We start from the raw sequence: 18027 nt of genomic DNA on the forward strand, positions 1-18027 counted from the left end.
TGGCAACATCCACTATACAATTAAAAACAATTAAAAACAACTATAAAGCAGCAAAACATAACAGCCTGGTTAAAAATAAGCACAGCAGTCAAAAAGTATGACAGAGGCTGCACTAATACCCTGACCTCTGTTTTGTATAGTCCCAAGAGTTTTTAAGAATGTACGCTGCCCAGATTCGTTATAGGGGCAAGCAGCCATACAAATTGGGAAACTAAATGACACCACAACAAAAATACAAGAATAAAAACAATGGGTATTATTGAAGAGGCCAAGAACACCAAACAGAATTTAGGATTGAATTTTTACCTTATACTAGGCGACTCCAAACTTGGCAACTCTTAAGACTTGTGGACTTCAACTGCAAGAATTCCCCCCCCCCCCGACATATCCCCTGTTAGTGCTGGTTGGTTGGCTGGATGGTTAGTGTTAAAAGCTACATTTTGACAATTCAGGATCAGAATAGAGTTGGAAGGGACCTTGGAGGTCTTCTAGTCCAGCCCCCTGCTCATGCAGGAGATCCTATTCTTCTAGAACACAATAGGATGGGGGATTGTTTGATCTCAGGATGTTCTATTCCATTAAAAAGGCTTTTTAAAAAAAAAGTTCTGTAGAAGGACTGAAGAAGCTTCTTGGGTGAGAAGCGAAATGTCTTCAATGCAAAATCAAGATGCCTTTGAAAAGTACTTTTGGGACAACAAGGACCTGGATGACTGGGAATCTCCATAGACACTATGGTTGACCTTTCTCTGTCAGTCTCCAAGGTAGGCTGGGTCAGGAAATAGACTTTTTTAAAAATACTAGAACCACCATTTTTTAAAATAGAGGCTGCATTAACAGAATCTTGAAACGCTGACTGTATTTTCTCTTCTCTGTTTCTTATACCCTAGGGAGCTAAGAAAGAACTTGATTGAGTTTCTTTCCAATGCTTTCTTTATTCCTGGACTTAACGTTTGTGTAATTGTTCCAGCATAGTTTCGCCAAGGTCAGCCCTGTAGCACACACATTCCATCCCTGTAGCACACACATTCCATCCTTTTACTTTTATTTCCCCACTAGTTGATAATCTGACATTGCCTGGGTATTTATTTATAGGGGGAAAATGTCCGGACCAAACATAATTTCCAATGCTGGATTTTTCCCCTTACCAGAGGGAGCCCCCTTATGGATTAGTGTGAAGCCATTACCATGGCAACTCCACTATGCTGTACAGTAGAAGCCATTTTACCATAGTACAGTAGAAGCCATTTTAAGGCACAACAGGCTGTATCTTAACAGAACACACACACTGAGGGGTGTTAGGGGTGTCTTACCCCCACAGTATTTTTTTCCAGTGAGTAAGTCATCTGTGTACCAAGTTTGGTTGAAATTGCTCGAGGCGTTCCAGAGTTATGCTGGAACATAAACACACACACAGAGCCATTTTTAAAAAAATACAGATTGCAATAGAGGTCCTGTTTAATGCAAAATGTCAACAAATATTAAGTCAAAAATAGCCAGGATGTCTGCCAGGAAAGCTTTCTGCTCTGAAGATGGGATGTATCAGGAAGAAAGGAAAGGATATGACTCAGAGGTGGCTCAGTTTTGAAAGAAAGAATGGAATCAACATTATTTTAGAAGATATATTGATGTTAAGAACTTCAGAGTCCAAATGGTGTAATAATTAGGGTTCAAGACCACACTAAAACTCGGTGGGTGACCCTGTTTTTCAACCGCAGTCTTTATCACAATCCTCTTAAAAAGATAAAATGAAGGAAACCTGTTCTCTCAACCATACGTTGAAGGATTGAAGGAAGTAGGTATGTCTAATCTAAAGAAGAAAAGGCTTAAGGATGATATGATCACTGGCTTTCAGTTGTTACAGTTAAAAGAGGGCAGATCTATTCTACAAAGCACCTGAGGGCAAGATAAAAAAAATAATAGGTGGAAGATCATTAAAGAGAGATCCAACCTAACACTACGGGAAAAAAAATCCTGGCTGTGAAAACATTAATAATAGAATGGTTTACTTCCAGACATTTTGGGTGCTCCATTTCTGGAGGTTTTCAAAAAGAGACTTGGACAGCCATTTGTATGGAATGCCATAGGGCCGTGATTGCGAATCAATGGCAAGCATACCAGAGGTGGCACGCAGCGCCCTCTCTGTGGGCACAAAAACCGTTGCCCCAGTTCAGCTCCGCTGTGCATGCACATGCGCCTCCCGCTGGCCAGCTGGTCTTCAGGTCTATTTCGTGCATGTGCGGGATGTAGGGTGCGTGCAGGGGCCCACCCGTGTATGCACAGGGGCTGCACACTCATTGCATTTTGGGGGTTCATGCGCATGCATTCACATGCGAGTGCACGCACTTTGGGCACTCAGTCCGGAAAAGGTTAGCGATCACTAGCATAGGGTCTTCTCTCCCGCATGAATTACTAGAAACTTCCAAGTTCCCTTCCAACCTTATTATTCTATGTTCTGTGTTCTTCTCCCATAATGTACAATGGTTTAAGTTCCCAGAAAAAAAGATGACACATGCAAAAAATAAAATAAAATAAATTGGGTGCAGGGAGAAAAGTAAATGTGATTTCCTTCCCAACAGTCTGTATCATAATGGAAACTTGTCAAGATTTGAAAGTGTAGCTTGACAACAGCTGGAGGACACACATTTCACATTCCCTTCTTATTGGATTCAAAACTTCTTTACTTCACTCACCTCCATAGCAAAGGTCTCCAACCTAGTTTCTCTCCAGATGCGTTGGACCGCACAGCTCCCACGATTTCCAGCCAGCAGGATGAAAATGATGAGAATTAGAGCAATACATTTGGGATAGCATCAGTTTCACCCGGGCTGCTCTGGGAGAAGATACACATGCAGTATGTGTGAGTCTCTGCTCTCTGTTCAGAACATTCTGCCTTAAATGTGTGTGTAGATAGATAGATAGATAGATAGATAGATAGATAGATAGATAGAGAGAGAGATGATAGATAGAGATATAGATAGATAGATAGATAGATAGATAGATAGATAGATAGATAGATAGATAGATAGATAGATAGATGATAGAGATAGATAAATAGATAGATAGATAGATAGATAGATAGATAGATAGATAGATAGATAGATAGATAGATAGATAGATAGATAGATAGATAGATGATATAGATAAATAGATAGATAGATAGATAGATAGATAGATAGATAGATAGATAGATAGATAGATAGATAGATAGATATTGGATTCAGTACAAATCAGGTCATTTAGGACAGGTAGATAGACCACAATGCTTCTAAATGTAAGATTTTTAAAAAAAGAAGGATTGAGATGTTAATGCCTCTTTCGTTCATCGCATATGCCATCTTCGGTTGCCTAGCAACTGATACAAGGCCAGTTGAATTGCAAGAGAGAACGCTGTTGATAGGCAAGAGTTGCTGTGTCAATTCAGGTGGGTTCAGGACCGAAATGTTCCATCCAGCTGTGGAATCCAAAGCCAGGGATGCTTCTTCTGAGGTCAGCTTGGGGCTTGGGTGAAGAAAGAAGATGGGAGCAGGGAAACCCTGCCAAAATAAGGAGGTGAGGAAGTGTCAACTCTGCTGCTCGGGTGAACCTCATAGCTCCATTCGGCATAAAGTTTGTTGGGTGAGGATCTTGTGTTTGTGTGTGTGTGTGTGTTTGTGTGTTTGTGTGTGTGGTGTGTTTTCCTGCACCAAAGCAATGGTTTTTTTTTTCCTAGCTGAAGCTCATTTCCATTTAATGTAATTATTACAGTAATAATTAATTAGATGATATGGAATTTTTGGGACAGCATGACGACGGTGCCAGCAAAGCAGAAGAAGAGGGAGTTCTGAACAGATGCCATTCTGATTCAACTACAACACTGTTATTCTGCTTTTATCTCCCCAGATACTGAAGCTCCCCAAGTTATTCCAACAGTTTTTGGGGTCCATCACTTGGGTAAGTAAATGCATGGTGTAATTGTCCCTTTGATCTTTGGAATTCTCTACCTTTTTGGTTGCATTTTGATTGTGCATGGCTAAATGATTGAAAACAGATGACACCTCCAGATATGTTCTGATGTTTACATGCCTTGGTTTGTTTTTATTTTTTAAAAATGGATTACTTATGTTATAAAGAGGGTATATGGGTTCTCTGTTCATATTTTTGTTATTGTTGTTGTTGGTCGTTATCCTGAAATCTTAGCTCAAGAATCCATTTTGTTCCTGAGGAAAAAAAAGCAGAAAGACAGAATCTCAGAAAAAAAAGCTAGACATAAAAATAACATGCTCTTCTAGAAATACCTGGGCATTTTTCCCCCTGTTGATTTATATGTCAGGAAATTGCTCCAATGCCTATTTGATACTCAAGTAATTTCCTGTCCAATTTGACCTTGATCCAATTTTTCTATGAAGTGGCTAATTTAGAGCTTTGGAGTTCAACGCTAAAACATTCTATCCTCCGAGATAGAACGATTAATTAAAATACTATTCAGGCATGCCTCATAATATCTTTTCTTTGGTACAAATCGCTTTGGTTTTAGTCATTTCAATATCTGTAAACTAAGCAACGGAACGTCTTCATGAAGTTCCTTTCCTATATGAAGATTAAGCTATTAATTCCTATGTTTTGTCCTGAATTCTCTGAATCCCACAATTGTCATGGCTTTGACTAAAATTTTAGTTGGTCTGTAGTTTTTAAGACTTGAGCCAGTTTATTAGATCTCCAAGATGATCCGTTATGATCCCTTCCACGACAACAGGGTGCCTTCTGTTGGCTAGGAAGGAATGAGGAGCATGAATTCACCCAGATGTTATTGAAAACCAAGGGACCGCTGAGGTCTTCTAGTCCAACCCCCTGCTCAAGAAGGAGAACCTACCATTTGAGATAAGTGACTGTCTAGGGGCTCTTCTTAAAAGCATCCAGTGATGGAGGGCCCATGAGGCAAGCTGTCCAACTGGTTCATTGTCCTCACTTTTAGGAACTTTCACCTTAATTCTCTCTTTGATTAGTTTCCAACCATTGTTTCTTGTCCTGCCCTCTGGTGCTTTGGAGAACAATTTGACCCCCCCGCCTTTTTATGGCAGTCCCTCAAATACTGGAGTACTACTATCACGTCACCCCTAATTCTTCTTTTCTTTAGACTAGCCCAACCCAAATCCTGCAGCCATTCTTGTTTTAGAGCTGCTGGGAACAATAGTCTAGAAGGTTCCAGATGCCTTATTCTTAGCCTAGAAAGATCCACTGATGATGTACTGGAAAAGAAAGCTAGATTCCCTGGGAGGGCATGAGATTCATTCAATCCAAACCAGGGGTCCACATTCAATGTACTTTTCACCCTCCTAACTCTGATGCCTCACATGGTTTTGTATACTATATATGAGCTTTTATATGTAAGTTATTTTGCCCAAAGAGTATATTTTAGTCAAGAAGGATTCGGGACAAGGTGCTATCATGGACTGTCAAGATAGCCTGAATCATTCAGCCACTTTTAAAATAGCTGCATTGTTCTGGCCCAAGTGCCCTTAACTGCAGGAAGTCCTTGATGTATGACCACGATTGAGCCTAAAACTTTGGTGCTAAGCAAGACAGTTGTCAGTTTTGTCACCTTCTTGCCACAGTTGTTAAGTGAAATAATGGAGTTGTTAAGTGAATCATGTTCTCGTTAAGCAAATCTGGCTTCCCCTATCACCTGTACAACCAATTTCGTTGTATACATGATGTACAATGACAATAAAAGGTACACTATACTATACTATGCGAGCCAAGGTGGCGCAGTGGTTAAATGCAGCATGCAGGCTACTTCAGCTGACTGCAGTTCTACAGTTCGGCTGTTCAAATCTCACTGGCTCAGGGTTGACTCAGCCTTCCATCCTTCCGAGGTGGGTAAAATGAGGACCCGGATTGTTGTTGGGGGCAATATGCTGACTCTGTAAACCGCTTAGAGAGGGCTGAAAGCCCTATGAAGCGGTATATAAGTCTAACTGCTATTGCTATTGCTATTGCTTGTTGGTTGGAGGTCATCTGGGAAGGTGATTACATGACCCAGGACAGTGCAACTGTCACGAATACATGCCAATTACCAAGCTTCTGAATTTTCATCACACGACCATGGAGAAGTTGCAACAGTCGTTAAGTGTGAAATGCACGTTTTTGTGCTGTTGTAACTTCAAATAGTCACTATGCAAATGATTGTAAGTCAGAATCAGAATAGAACTGGAAGGGACCTTGGAAGTCTTCTAGTCTAGCCCCCTGCTCAAGCAGGAGATTATATATCATTGCAGTTAAATGACTCTCTAGACTTTTCTTAAAAACCTCCAGTGTTGAAGCATCCATGACTTCTGGAGGCAACTTCTGTTCCACTGGTTAATTGTCCCCACTGTTAGGAAGTATCTCCTTAATTCCAAGCTGCTTCTCTCCTTCATTATTTTCCATCCATTGTTTCTTGTCGTCCCCTGTGGTGCTTTGGAGCAGTGTTTTTCAACCACTGTGCCGCGGCACACTAGTGTGCCGTGACATAGTGTAAGGTGTGCCGTGGGAAAATTACTTTATATATAGTCAATATAGGCACAGAGTTAAATTTTTTTAACATTTTCTAATGGTGGTGTGCCTCGTGATTTTTTTCATGAAAAAAGTGTGCCTTTGCACAAAAAAGGTTGAAAAACACTGCTTTGGAGAATAATTTGACCCCCTCCTTTTTGTGGCAGCTTCTCAAATACTGGAACACTGCTATCATGTTCGCCCCTAATCCTTCTTTCCCTTAAGACTAGCCAAACCCAAATCCTGCAACTGTTATTCATATGTTTTAATCTCCAGGCCTTTAATCATCTTAGTTGCTCTTCTCTGCACTTTTTCCAAAAGTCTCAACCTCTTTTTTGTATTGTGGTGACCAAAATTGGATGCAGTATTCCAGGCGTGGTCTTAATAAGGCTTTTATAAAGTGGTACTAATACTTCAGCAAGCACTATCTTTTAATTTTCCTATTGCTTTTTCCACCTCTGTCAGAGAACCATTAGCAACTGCATGTAAAGTCAGAATGGGCTGGAATGGGGCATATTATCCAGGACATTCTTCGCTTTTATAAAATACAGGTAGTACTCAACTTACAGCCATTCAATTAGTGACTTTTCAAAGGTGCAATGGCACTGAAAAAAAGTGATTTATGATTATTTTTCATACTTAACAACCGTTGAATCATCCCTACGGCCACACAATCAAAATTCTTGGCAATTGGCTCATATTTATAACGACTGCAATGTCCCAAGGTCATGTGATCACTTTTGGCGACTTTCTGACAAATCAATGGGGAAGCCAGACGCACTTCACCATGTTACTAACTTAGTTAGTCAGAAGTCAGTGTGCTAGTTATTACTTATTTGGGTTTAGGGATTTCTTTTTCTTTATTATGTATTCTGTGCGTGTGTGTTGGGCTGCACCAAGGGAGGCTCATCCAATTTCATTGTACACATGTTGTGCATTGACAATAAAGGTTTGATTTGATTTAACAACTGCAGTGGTTCACTTAACAACTGTGGGCAAGAAAGGTCATAAAATGGGGCAAAACTCACTTAACAACTGCCTTGCTTAGCAATGGAAATTTTGGCCTCAAATGTGTTCGTAAGTCGAAGAGTTTCTGTACATTCCTTGCATTTTGATTTAAAAGATTGTACACTCTTATTATTTCCCATTTTAGAAGCCTCTCTTCTCATTTGTCGTCATCTTGGTGTTATTTCAGCAATCTTCTCTTCCTGCAGATGTTTCATGATTGGGTTAGGTGATAGCATCAGTGCATGGGAAAGAGGAGTTTACTAGTAGCTTTAGCAACTAACACCTGTACTCTTAACTATTTCACATTTGCTGGGGCAGAGTGCATACAACTGCTGCTTGTGCACCAACCCTCTAGAAAAATAAATACTTTTTCAGCATCAGTCTGTAGAGACACACAGAGGGGAATTCACATACACATGTGGACATAAGCAGGGGTGGTATTCACTTACTTTCCCTACTGGTTCACAAATGTGAGTGTGCACCATTCCAAGATTCCAAGAAGCATCAAGCTATAAAAGGCCGAAGGTTATTTTGAACTCATTTCCTATTTTATAGCCAAAACGGTGCATTTCTAAAGATAAAAGTGGCCATATATGTCCTTCTGGCCAAAGTGCTTAAACACCTATTGGTTGGAGATAGGTACTTACGATCCTGTGCTCCAACATGATTGTCCTTTCCAGCTTCTCAAGGACTTCATTTAGAATTGTGCACGATGAGCTGATGGGAGGATTGGAATGCATTCAGGATTACACAAGACTTCTATGAACTGGCCTCTTCGCCAGAAGTTGCATAAATTCCAACACATTTTGTGTGACCTGATAGCTACAAGGGCGTCCGCCACAATCGTAACCCACTAATAGTGTTCTGAACGAGGCTTCCCAAGAGCATGAAGTGAACTCCTGTTCCCGACAAAAATCCCTTTTATTAATTTACTGTGAATTCTGCTCATTCATATACCGCAGTGTCTTTCAAGGGAGGATTTACAGTTACAGACCTTATCTGGCATAGAGAGCTGCCAGGCCGATATCTGCTAAACTTGGCAAAACGTGGCAAGGAAAGTCGTGAATCATGAGCCAATTAAGTGAACTAATTGTCTCCTGCAAACTCCACTCCCCTTCCGCTCCTCTTTTATTTCCTCTGGGAGGGGCCATTCATCGTCCACCTGTGGCCTTACTCCCAAGTCGACCCCTGTTCTTTAGCTGTTCCCTTTGTCTGGCAACAGGCTCCAGCTGTTTTGTCTGCCCCACTGATGTCCAACTCCGAAGGCAGCTGATAACTGGCATACGGCTCTGGGCCCCTCTCTGCCTATGACACAGAGCCCTCATCAGAGCCTTCCTCAGACTCCAAGACTGGCCCATGTTCCCCCCCCCCCCCCCCCGTGTCTGAATCTGCTGCCAGCTCCACTGGTTGCTGCAGGCTGCAACAAATAGACAGTGGCAGTAATGATTACTCCAATTAGCAGTTTAGATCCTCTTTGGCTGGGGATTTCCCCCCCCCCCCCCTGTATTTACATTGTTAGGGAGCTAACATGAGACCATCATGCTGGTGTGGATGTGTACAAATACGCACACATTCTTGTAAGAACACGAAGTAGCAGTTATTCGGATGTCAGGCGTAAACATTTGTAAGATTGCGGTCTTTGACATGCAATTGTTGCAACAAGGAATCGGATTGTATTTGATTCTGATTGAAATGACAACCCAAATAGTTTGTTCAGATTCCTGGTGGACATCCAGCTGTGAGAATTGGACCTTTCTCTCTCTCTCTCTCTCTGTCTCCCTCCCTCCCCCCATGCTGACCTCATCTGGGCTTGGAACGGATCCAAACAGCCAGTGCCTCACACAGCATCCTTTTGTCAGGAACAAAACAGGTCAAATTATTAAAAGGAAAGAAAGACGGAGCACTCTTCCTCCCAATACAAAAAACAGATGTGCAGCGGAATTTTCTTTCCCCATTTTTAAGGGAGGGGTAGGCTTTTTCCAACGGCAGGCCTGTGCTGTGCAGGAGCCCAGTTGGAGGAAATGTTATAAATACATACATTCATTCCCATGGCAAAGATCTCATTGTGGCTATTAATTTTAGAAGGGGAGGACAAGGTCTCTTTTCAATGCCTACGAGATTCTGGTTGGTAGCAAGGCTTGGTATGGCTTTAAGTGCTGCTTGCAGATGGAACTTTATAACCGCTCTAGAGGAGAGCCTACCCTGAGGTTTTGTCCTGCTTGTAGAGATTCCAGTAGTCTGGTTACTTTAAGCATAAATGCATTGCAGTGAGTGGTAATTTCTTAAGCTGTGCGTGTGCGTGTGCGTCTGTCAAAATGTGCTACGGTGTTTGGGAATCCACATCATAGGATGAAAAAGGTGGTAAGTTACTTTTTTCTTCCTTCCTTCTCTACTCTGACCTTGACTAGCAAAAGGCTAAGCTTTTACTTAGGATAAAGAATGTGTGCGATGTGTATCACAGAAAATGCCAAGGATGCCAGGCTGCCCCTATAGAATTTATTCATTTATTTATCTGTGCGACTTTGATTCTGCTTCAACCCATTAAGACTCTCTGCTGGCGTTTCTCAACCTCAACCACTTTAACATGTGTGGAATTCAATTTCCAGAATTCCCCATGCTAGGGAATTCTGGGAGTTGAAGTCCACACATTTTTTTACTGGTTGGGGTTGACAAATACCGCAATACGTAGTCTAAGTTATTTTATACTGAAAGTAATAAAATCTCTTTATATAAAAAATGTGTGCATGTGTGTGTGTGTGTGGGTGAGTGTGTGTTTGTGTTCCAGCATAACTCTGGGACGCCTTAAGCAATTTCAACCAAACTTGGTACACAGATGACTTACTCTCTGGAGAAAAATACTGTGGGGGTAAGACACCCTGAACACCCCTCAGGATTGTGTTCTGTTAAGATACAGCCTGTTGTGCCATACTGGCTTCTACTGTATAGTGAAGTAGAGTTGCCATGGTAACGGCTCCACAGTACTCCACAAGGGGGCTCCCTCTGGTAAGGGGAAAAATCCAACATTAGAAATTACATTTGGTCCAGACATTTCCCCCCTATAAATAAATACCTAAGCAACAGCGGGTTATCAGCTAATATACTAGAAAACTTCCAGAATAAATGCTGTTAAACCTACTATATAGGTGCAAACTTCAAGAGATTACATCTTTCTTTCTATAATCGTATAATATCTAAAGTTCAGATCTTAACATTTTGAAAATAGTATGGGTTTTAAAAACGTTAGAAATACTTCCATTCTCTTTCTCCCTGTGTCGATAATCCAGCTTTTCTAAGAAGCATGTTTACAGGTAGTCCTCAACCTAAAACCATTCATTTAGCGACTGTTCAAAGTTTCATGGCACTGAAAAAAATGACCTTTGACCATTTTCCACACTTACAACCCTTGCCACATCCCTATGGTCATGTCATCAAAATTCGGAATCTTGGCGACTGGTTCACATTTATGACGGTTGCAGTGTCCCAGGGTTATATGATCATCTTTTGCGAACTTCTGACAAGCAAAGTCAATGGGGAAGCCAGATTCACTGATCAGTCGGGTTACTAGCTTAACAACTGCAGTGATTCACTTAACAACTGTGGCAAGAAAATGGGGCAAAACTTCCTTAACTCGCTTAGCGACAAAAAATTGGGCTCAATTGTGGTCGTAAGTCGAGGACTACCTCTACTTTCCTTAGCTAATCAGCATGCTTGCCTCTTACTGAGAATCATTTTCCGAGATTAGTTTGTACTTCTGCAAACCAGTGAATTGATATTCCCTTTGACTTTTTAAATTATTCAGATTATATCAGACTCTATACCTGTGCTTTGCAATGAAACTATGTGATCGGGCAATGCAGGAGAAATCCGGTTCACTCTGGTTCAATCCGTTGGCTCAGTGGTGGTTGGTGATTGAAACACATAAGGGAATATCACTCCCACCACCTTGAATCCGGAAGCAGTTCCATAGGTGGAAGGCGGAGACATTTTGGTGAGGTACCAACATTTAGTACCGTAAGGAGCCCCAGATTGCTCCTGAGTGGAACATCTGCCAGTTTGAACTGAGGTAACAGAATGTGAGACAACCGGAAGTTGGAACAGAGTTCTTTTTGGGTGGGGTGGGGGAGTAGAACTCCTTAGCCTCAGAGCGTGTTAATTACTGTATAAGAAATACTAATGATCTGATGGTCATTTCGAAAAATCCTTTCTTAGTGAGCACCTACTGTAGAAGCCAAGAGGAACATATGTGGCAACATTCGAGTTTGTAGGCTTTACGGTTCTGGAGATTTTGTGATGAGTGAGTGGTACTTGGCTTTTATATGTAGATTCATCCTCCATTCAAGCTCAAATTCATGATTGCTTACTTAAACTAGGGAAGAATTTTTTTCTTATTTGGGGGAAATCCTTCAATTTCTCAATGCCATCTACAGGATTATGGGTTTTTGTGACCTTCCATCCACGCCATAATCGCATCCAACCCTGCTTATCTTTGGAATAGAAGAGAATATTTGTAGCTCAGGGTTGAACTGTGGGTACTAACTCTGGTGATGTTTCCATTCCAAGTGTGGTCTTACCCAGGCACTAGCATTTCACATGATCTTGAGAAGCTGTGGAACAGAAGAGAAGAAGGGAAATGGGGTCTTTTCTCCCCTCCAAGAGGTAGAAGGTAAAATTGGGCATGGAAAGGAGAGCACAGAAAACCACTCTGGGATTAGAGAACTGGTTCCAAAGACCGTTCCACACGCTACTTCTCTTTTCCCCAGCCTCTCAATGCAGACAGGATGTCTCCTGTTTGATCAGGAGGTTGGACTAGAAGATCTCCAAGGTCCCTTCCAGACCTATGATTCTAATTGAGCCCAACATTTCTGTTGCTCAGCGAAGACAGTTTAGTGACTTTGGCCCCATTTTACCGTCTTTCTTGTCACAGTTGTTAAGTGAACCACTGCAGTTGTTAAATTAGCCACGCTGTCATTAAGTGAATCCGGCTTTCCCCATCAGAAGGTCGCAAAAGGGGATCAAGAGACTTCGGGATACTGCAACTCCCCCATCCTGAGTCAGCTGTCAAGTGTCCGAATTTTGATCACTATGCTGCAATGGTCATAAATGTGAAACATGCTCATAAGTCACTTTTTTCCGGTGTCACTCTAACATTGGTCACTAAACGAATGGTTTCAAATCAAGGACCATCTGTGCTCTGCTTTCTTACCAAGACAAGAGTTGGGAGTTGGAAGATTTGCAACCCAGTTCTTGCCTGTAACAGCAGCATTTAAGTGTCTACGGAGGTTCTCAGTCATCCACGTCATGGTTGTCCCAAAGGTGCTTTTTTCAAGAGGCAACTGGACTTTCAGGGTTTTTTTTTTTCTTCAAGACATTTCGCTTCTCATCCTAGAAGCTTCTTCAGCTGTGACTGGATGGTGGGGAATGGAAGGATTTATACTCTTTTTTTTTTTTTTTTGGTTCAAAAGTTTTATTTTTCTTTTAAAACAAACATTTCATCATTCCTCAATCAGTAAGACATCGGAGTACAATTTTTTTGTGTGTCAAAATAGTTCTAGTTTACCACCAAATTCTTGTCTAGCCTAATGTATACCCCTCCCTCCCTCCCCCCAACCCCCCTCCCCCTCCCCCCTGACTTCCCAGAACCCGTACATGGTATGGATTTTTAACAAACAGTCTAAAATCTATTGAGAAAAAAGAAATAAAGAAATTAATGACATCTCTACATTGATCTTAGCTTCTTGCTGAGCTAACTTTAAACAATTTAAATCATTTCTGATCTTAAGCATAGGCTAGCTGGAATTTCTTGATCCCGTATTTATTTTGTATATAGTCAATCCATTTTTTCCAGTCTCGTTTATATCTCTCATTTGAGTGATCTTTAAGATATGCCGATATTTTAGCCATCTCGGCTAAGTTTGTAACTTTCAATGTCCATTCTTGAATTGTATACTCCTTATCGACAGCTCGTCATTTGCATCCTTTTAGAAAGTCGTTGAGGCCACCTGGAGGTTTATCTGTGCCTTCAGGTCTCCTGGTCCCTATAATCTGCAATTTTTCCTCTGGAAATCCATTCCTACTCCCAAACCCTTTGAATGGTGCTCATCCCAAATTGTACAGCTAAAAGTCTATAGAGCCGTGATGGCGAACCTCTGGCACGAGCGCTATCGCCCAGGGTCAGATCTCCGTGGCGTTTCTTTTGGGAGCTCCCGTTTCCCTGCAAACGACGACGAAACAGAAGCTCACGAAAGAAAAAGATCTTACCTCTTGCCAGTGCTGGGATGCCCTACCTCCCGCCAGCCAGCTGGTCTTCAGGTCTCTGCTGCGCATGCATGCATGCTGGTGCATGTGCAAGCATATGTCGGCACATTTTTGCTTGGGTGCACACATTTTAGTTTGGGCACGTGTGGGTGTGAAGTGTGGGCACTCGGTGTCTAAAAGGTTCGACATCACTGCTCTAGAGATTCTCAGTCATCCAGGTCATGGTTGTCCCAAATGTGTTTTTTTTTCCAAGAGGCAACTCTGAAGCCTTTTCGCTTCCCATCCAAGCAGCTTTCTTCAGCTCTGAAGAATCCAGTCAATTACAATTATAATAGCAGAGTTGGAAGGGACCTTGGAGGTCTTCTAGTCCAACCCCTGCCTAGGCAGGAAACCCTACACCACCTCAGACAAATGGCTATCCAACAGGACCCGGATTGTTGGGGGCAATATGCTGACTCTGTAAACCGCTTAGAGAGGGCTGAAAGCCCTATGAAGCGGTATATAAGTCTAACTGCTATTGCTATCTTCTTAAAAACATTCAGTGTTGGAGAATTCACAACTTCTGGAGGCAAGCTGTTCCACTGATAATGGTTCTAACTGTCAGGAAATTTCTCCTTAGTTCTAAGTTGCTTCTCTCCTTGATTAGTTTCCACCCATTGCTTCTTCTCCTATCTTCTGGTGCTTTGGATAATAGTTTGATTCCCTCTTCTTTGTGCCAACCTCTGAGATAGTGGAACACTGCTATCATGTCTCCCCTAGTCCTTCTTTGTCAGAGTTGAAGAAGCTGCTTGGATGAGAAGGGAAACGTCTTCGAAGGAAAACCAGAAACTCCAGATGCCTCTTGAAACAAACAAACAAACAAACACCTCTGGGACGAGCAGCATTTAAGGCAGCAGGGCGGGAAGAGCCCTAAAGGCTGCCCGCCATCACAATTCCCCTTCACCCTTTTATTTTTATTTTTCCCCCTCCCCCTTCTTTTGAAGTAGAAGTTTCCAGCAAAGGCCTTCAGGAAAGTTGCCCCTCAGGAGTTTTGGAATGCCCCAAATACCTCCTGCCATTGGCTGCTCAAGCCTCGGCAGAGGCTGATGGGAGCTGGAGTCCGGAACATCTGGAGGGCACCTAGGTTATGGGGCTAGAAGGTAAACCACCACCACCCCGCGCCTCACAAGCCTCGCAGGTGGGCGCGCAGCAGCCCCGCCAAGGAACCTCCCGGGCCTCTCCGGCCCTTCGCTCGGCAGCCTCCCGGGCTCCGCCCTGCGCTTTCCCCCCCACTCTCGCCCGCAGAGAGAGAGAGAGAGAAAAGAAAAACGTCCGAGGCCAGAAGCGGCTTTAAGGCGAGTCCGACGCGCGTCCGGCCTGCGGAACGGAGCCTCTCCAGCGCTAGGACCTGGCCACGGCGCCCTCAGGGCGAGGTGCCATTGCCGCTGCCGCCGCCGCCGCTTCCTCCGATCCCCCCGCGCGCGGGTGGGTGGGCGGCTCGAATTACGTCGCCGAGCCTCTCCCAGACCCTTCGGCCGCGTCCGAGGAAAAAAAAGGGAGAAGGCAGCTTCGTTTCTCGGGACGGTCCCTTCTTCTACTTTCTCCGCCGGGGGATTTCTCTCTCTCTCTCTCTCTCTCTCTCTCTCTCTCTCTCTCTCTCTCTCTCTCTCTCCGCTTCGCCGCGCCGGATACATGGGCCACCCTTAGGACCCAGAGACGTTTGCTATGATTTGGGCAGCCGTAGGTAAAAAAAAAAAATCTATAAAATAGTAAAATAATATTTTTTTTAAATTTTTTTTGCTTCGGCATTCCGAGCATTCCGGCGTGGGAAGCGCGGTGCGGGCTCGCTCTCTCCCACCCACCCCTACCCGGGGATCCTCACCTACCCTCTCTCGTTTTTGCTTCGCGGGATATGTCCCCCCCCCCGAAAAAAGCCCCAAAACCCCGCAGGGAAACCCGCTGCAGCCTGTCAAAGCTGCACATGGTTGCGCCCTAACCTTCCCTGCGCCTGCCTGCCTGCTTGCCTTTAAGCCTTCCCCCATGATGGCCGGAGTGCTTGGGGTTGGGGTGGGATGGGGGGAGGGTGGCTGGGAAGACGGGTGGGAAAGATCGGGATGGATGGTTCCGAGCAGATCTGGCTGGGGACGATGGGGGCGGGGGTGGGGGGAAGGCTTGTTAATTGGAAGTGGAGATCGGGGTGGACGGATGGTTCTGAACAGATCTGGCTGGGGACGATGGGGGCGGGGGTGGTGGGAAGGCTTGTTACATGGAAGTGGAGATCGGAGTGGACGGATGGTTCTGAGCAGATCTGGCTGGGGACGATGGGGGCGGGGGTGGGGGAAGGCTTGTTACATGGAAGTGGAGATCGGAGTGGACGGATGGTTCTGAACAGATCTGGCTGGGGACGATGGGGGCGGGGGTGGGGGAAGGCTTGTTACATGGAAGTGGAGATCGGAGTGGACGGATGGTTCTGAACAGATCTGGCTGGGGACGATGGGGGCGGGGGTGGGGGAAGGCTTGTTACATGGAAGTGGAGATCGGAGTGGATGGATGGTTCTGAGCAGATCTGGCTGGGGACGATGGGGGCGTGGGTGGGGGAAGGCTTGTTACATGGAAGTGGAGATGGGGGTGGAGGGTTCCGACCAGAACTGGCTGGGAACGATGGGGGCAGAGGATGGGGAGGCCTGCTAAATGGAACTGGGCTCCCGATTCGTTCCAACACACACACACACACACACACACACACACACACACACCCCGGGGAAATTTGGGAATGGGGATGGGCAGGTGTTGCTAAATGGAACTCCCACGAAATCTGGGGGGAAGCAATGATAAGAGTGCCTTGTGCCTGTTTTGAAAGGTTGGAAAGACACCCCCCCCATTGTGGAGCCTCATTAACAGAATTGGAAGGGGTCCTGCAGGTCATCTAGTCCAACCCCCTGCTGAAGCAGGAGACCCTACATCTGCCTCTACCTAGGATCAAACTCCCAACCTCCTGATTGTGAGGCAAGAGCTCCACCTCTAGGCCACAGCCACATGCATCCTGATCATAGCCCTCTCTCTGCAGCCCAGTTGATCGCAGGATCTATTCTAGCAGAGGATAGAAGTGGTCAACACCCCCCCCCCCAAATCTCTGCTGGTCCAGAAAAGAGCAAGCGGGGTCCCTTGCCTTCCTTTGCTTTACAGCGAACTTGTAAATAGTCTTGGATTTACCACCACCGATTTTTGCGTTGCTCAGTGAAACGTTGGTGAAATTGACCCCTTTTACAACCTTTCTTGTGGCATCCATTAAGTCCGTCACTGAGGCTGATAAGTTAGTCACCTGGTTGTTAAGTGAATCTGGCTCTCCCCCCCCTTCCCGTTGACTTTGCTTATCGGAAGGTCGTAAAATGGGATCTCATGACCTTGAGACAAAGCAACAGTCATAATGTGAACCGGTTGCCAAGCATCTGAAGGTTGATGGCTCCATGACCATGGAGAGGCTGCAAAGTGCCTGTGAAAAATGGTCCATAAGTCACATTCTTCAGTGCCATTTGTAACTTGTAACAGGTCACTCCACTGTTGTAAGTTGAGGACTACCGGTGTTTGGGCTTGTGTGGCTCTCTTCATGGATCACGAAAGAAATGGAACATCCCCCCAGAGATTAGAACGGCCCCCACTCTCACACTTTTACCATAGCAGAGTTGGAAGGACCTTGGAGGTCTTCTAGTCCAATCCCCTGCCTAGGCAGGAAACCCTATACCATTTCAGACAAATGACTATCCAATATCTTCTTAAAGACTTCCAGTGTTGGGGCATTCACAACTTCTGGAGGCAACTTCTGTTCCACTGATTAATTGTTCTAACAGTCAGGAAATTTCTCCTCAGTTCTAAGTTGCTTCTCTCCTTGATTAGTTTCCACTCATTGCTTCTTGTTCTGCCCTCAGGTGCTTTGGAGAATAGTTTGACTCCCTCTTCTTTGTGGCAACCCCTGAGATATTGGAACACTGCTAACATGTCTCCCCTAGTTCTTGCAATTGTTCTTCATATGTTTTAGCCTCCAGTCCCCTAATCATCCTTGTTGCTCTTCTCTGCACTCTTTCTAGAGTCTCCACATCTTTTCTACATCGTGGCAACCAAAACTGAATGCAGTATTCCAAGTGTGGCCTTACCAAGGCATTATAAAGTGGTATTAACACTTCACATGATCTTGATTCTATCCCTCTGTTTATGCAGCCTAGAACTGTTGGCTTTTTTGGTAGCTGCTGCACACAGCTGGCTCATATTTCAATGGTT

At 44.1% G+C, this 18027-nt stretch overlaps 1 protein-coding gene across 2 annotated transcripts in view; it reads left to right on the forward strand.

The window, feature by feature from the left end:
• The first annotated feature begins 15103 nt into the window (after nt 1-15103).
• Nucleotides 15104-18027, forward strand: part of AMOTL1 (angiomotin like 1) — a 155653-nt gene continuing 152729 nt past the window's right edge. For both annotated transcript variants that reach the window (XM_032219309.1, XM_032219307.1), the window contains exon 1: nt 15104-15496. In XM_032219309.1, the coding sequence (XP_032075200.1) occupies nt 15478-15496 (19 nt within the window). In that variant the 5' untranslated portion in view covers nt 15104-15477. The remainder of the gene's footprint in view (nt 15497-18027) is intronic.

The sequence above is a fragment of the Thamnophis elegans genome, chromosome 6 (assembly GCF_009769535.1).
Source record: "Thamnophis elegans isolate rThaEle1 chromosome 6, rThaEle1.pri, whole genome shotgun sequence".
Taxonomy (NCBI): Eukaryota; Metazoa; Chordata; class Lepidosauria; order Squamata; family Colubridae; genus Thamnophis; species Thamnophis elegans.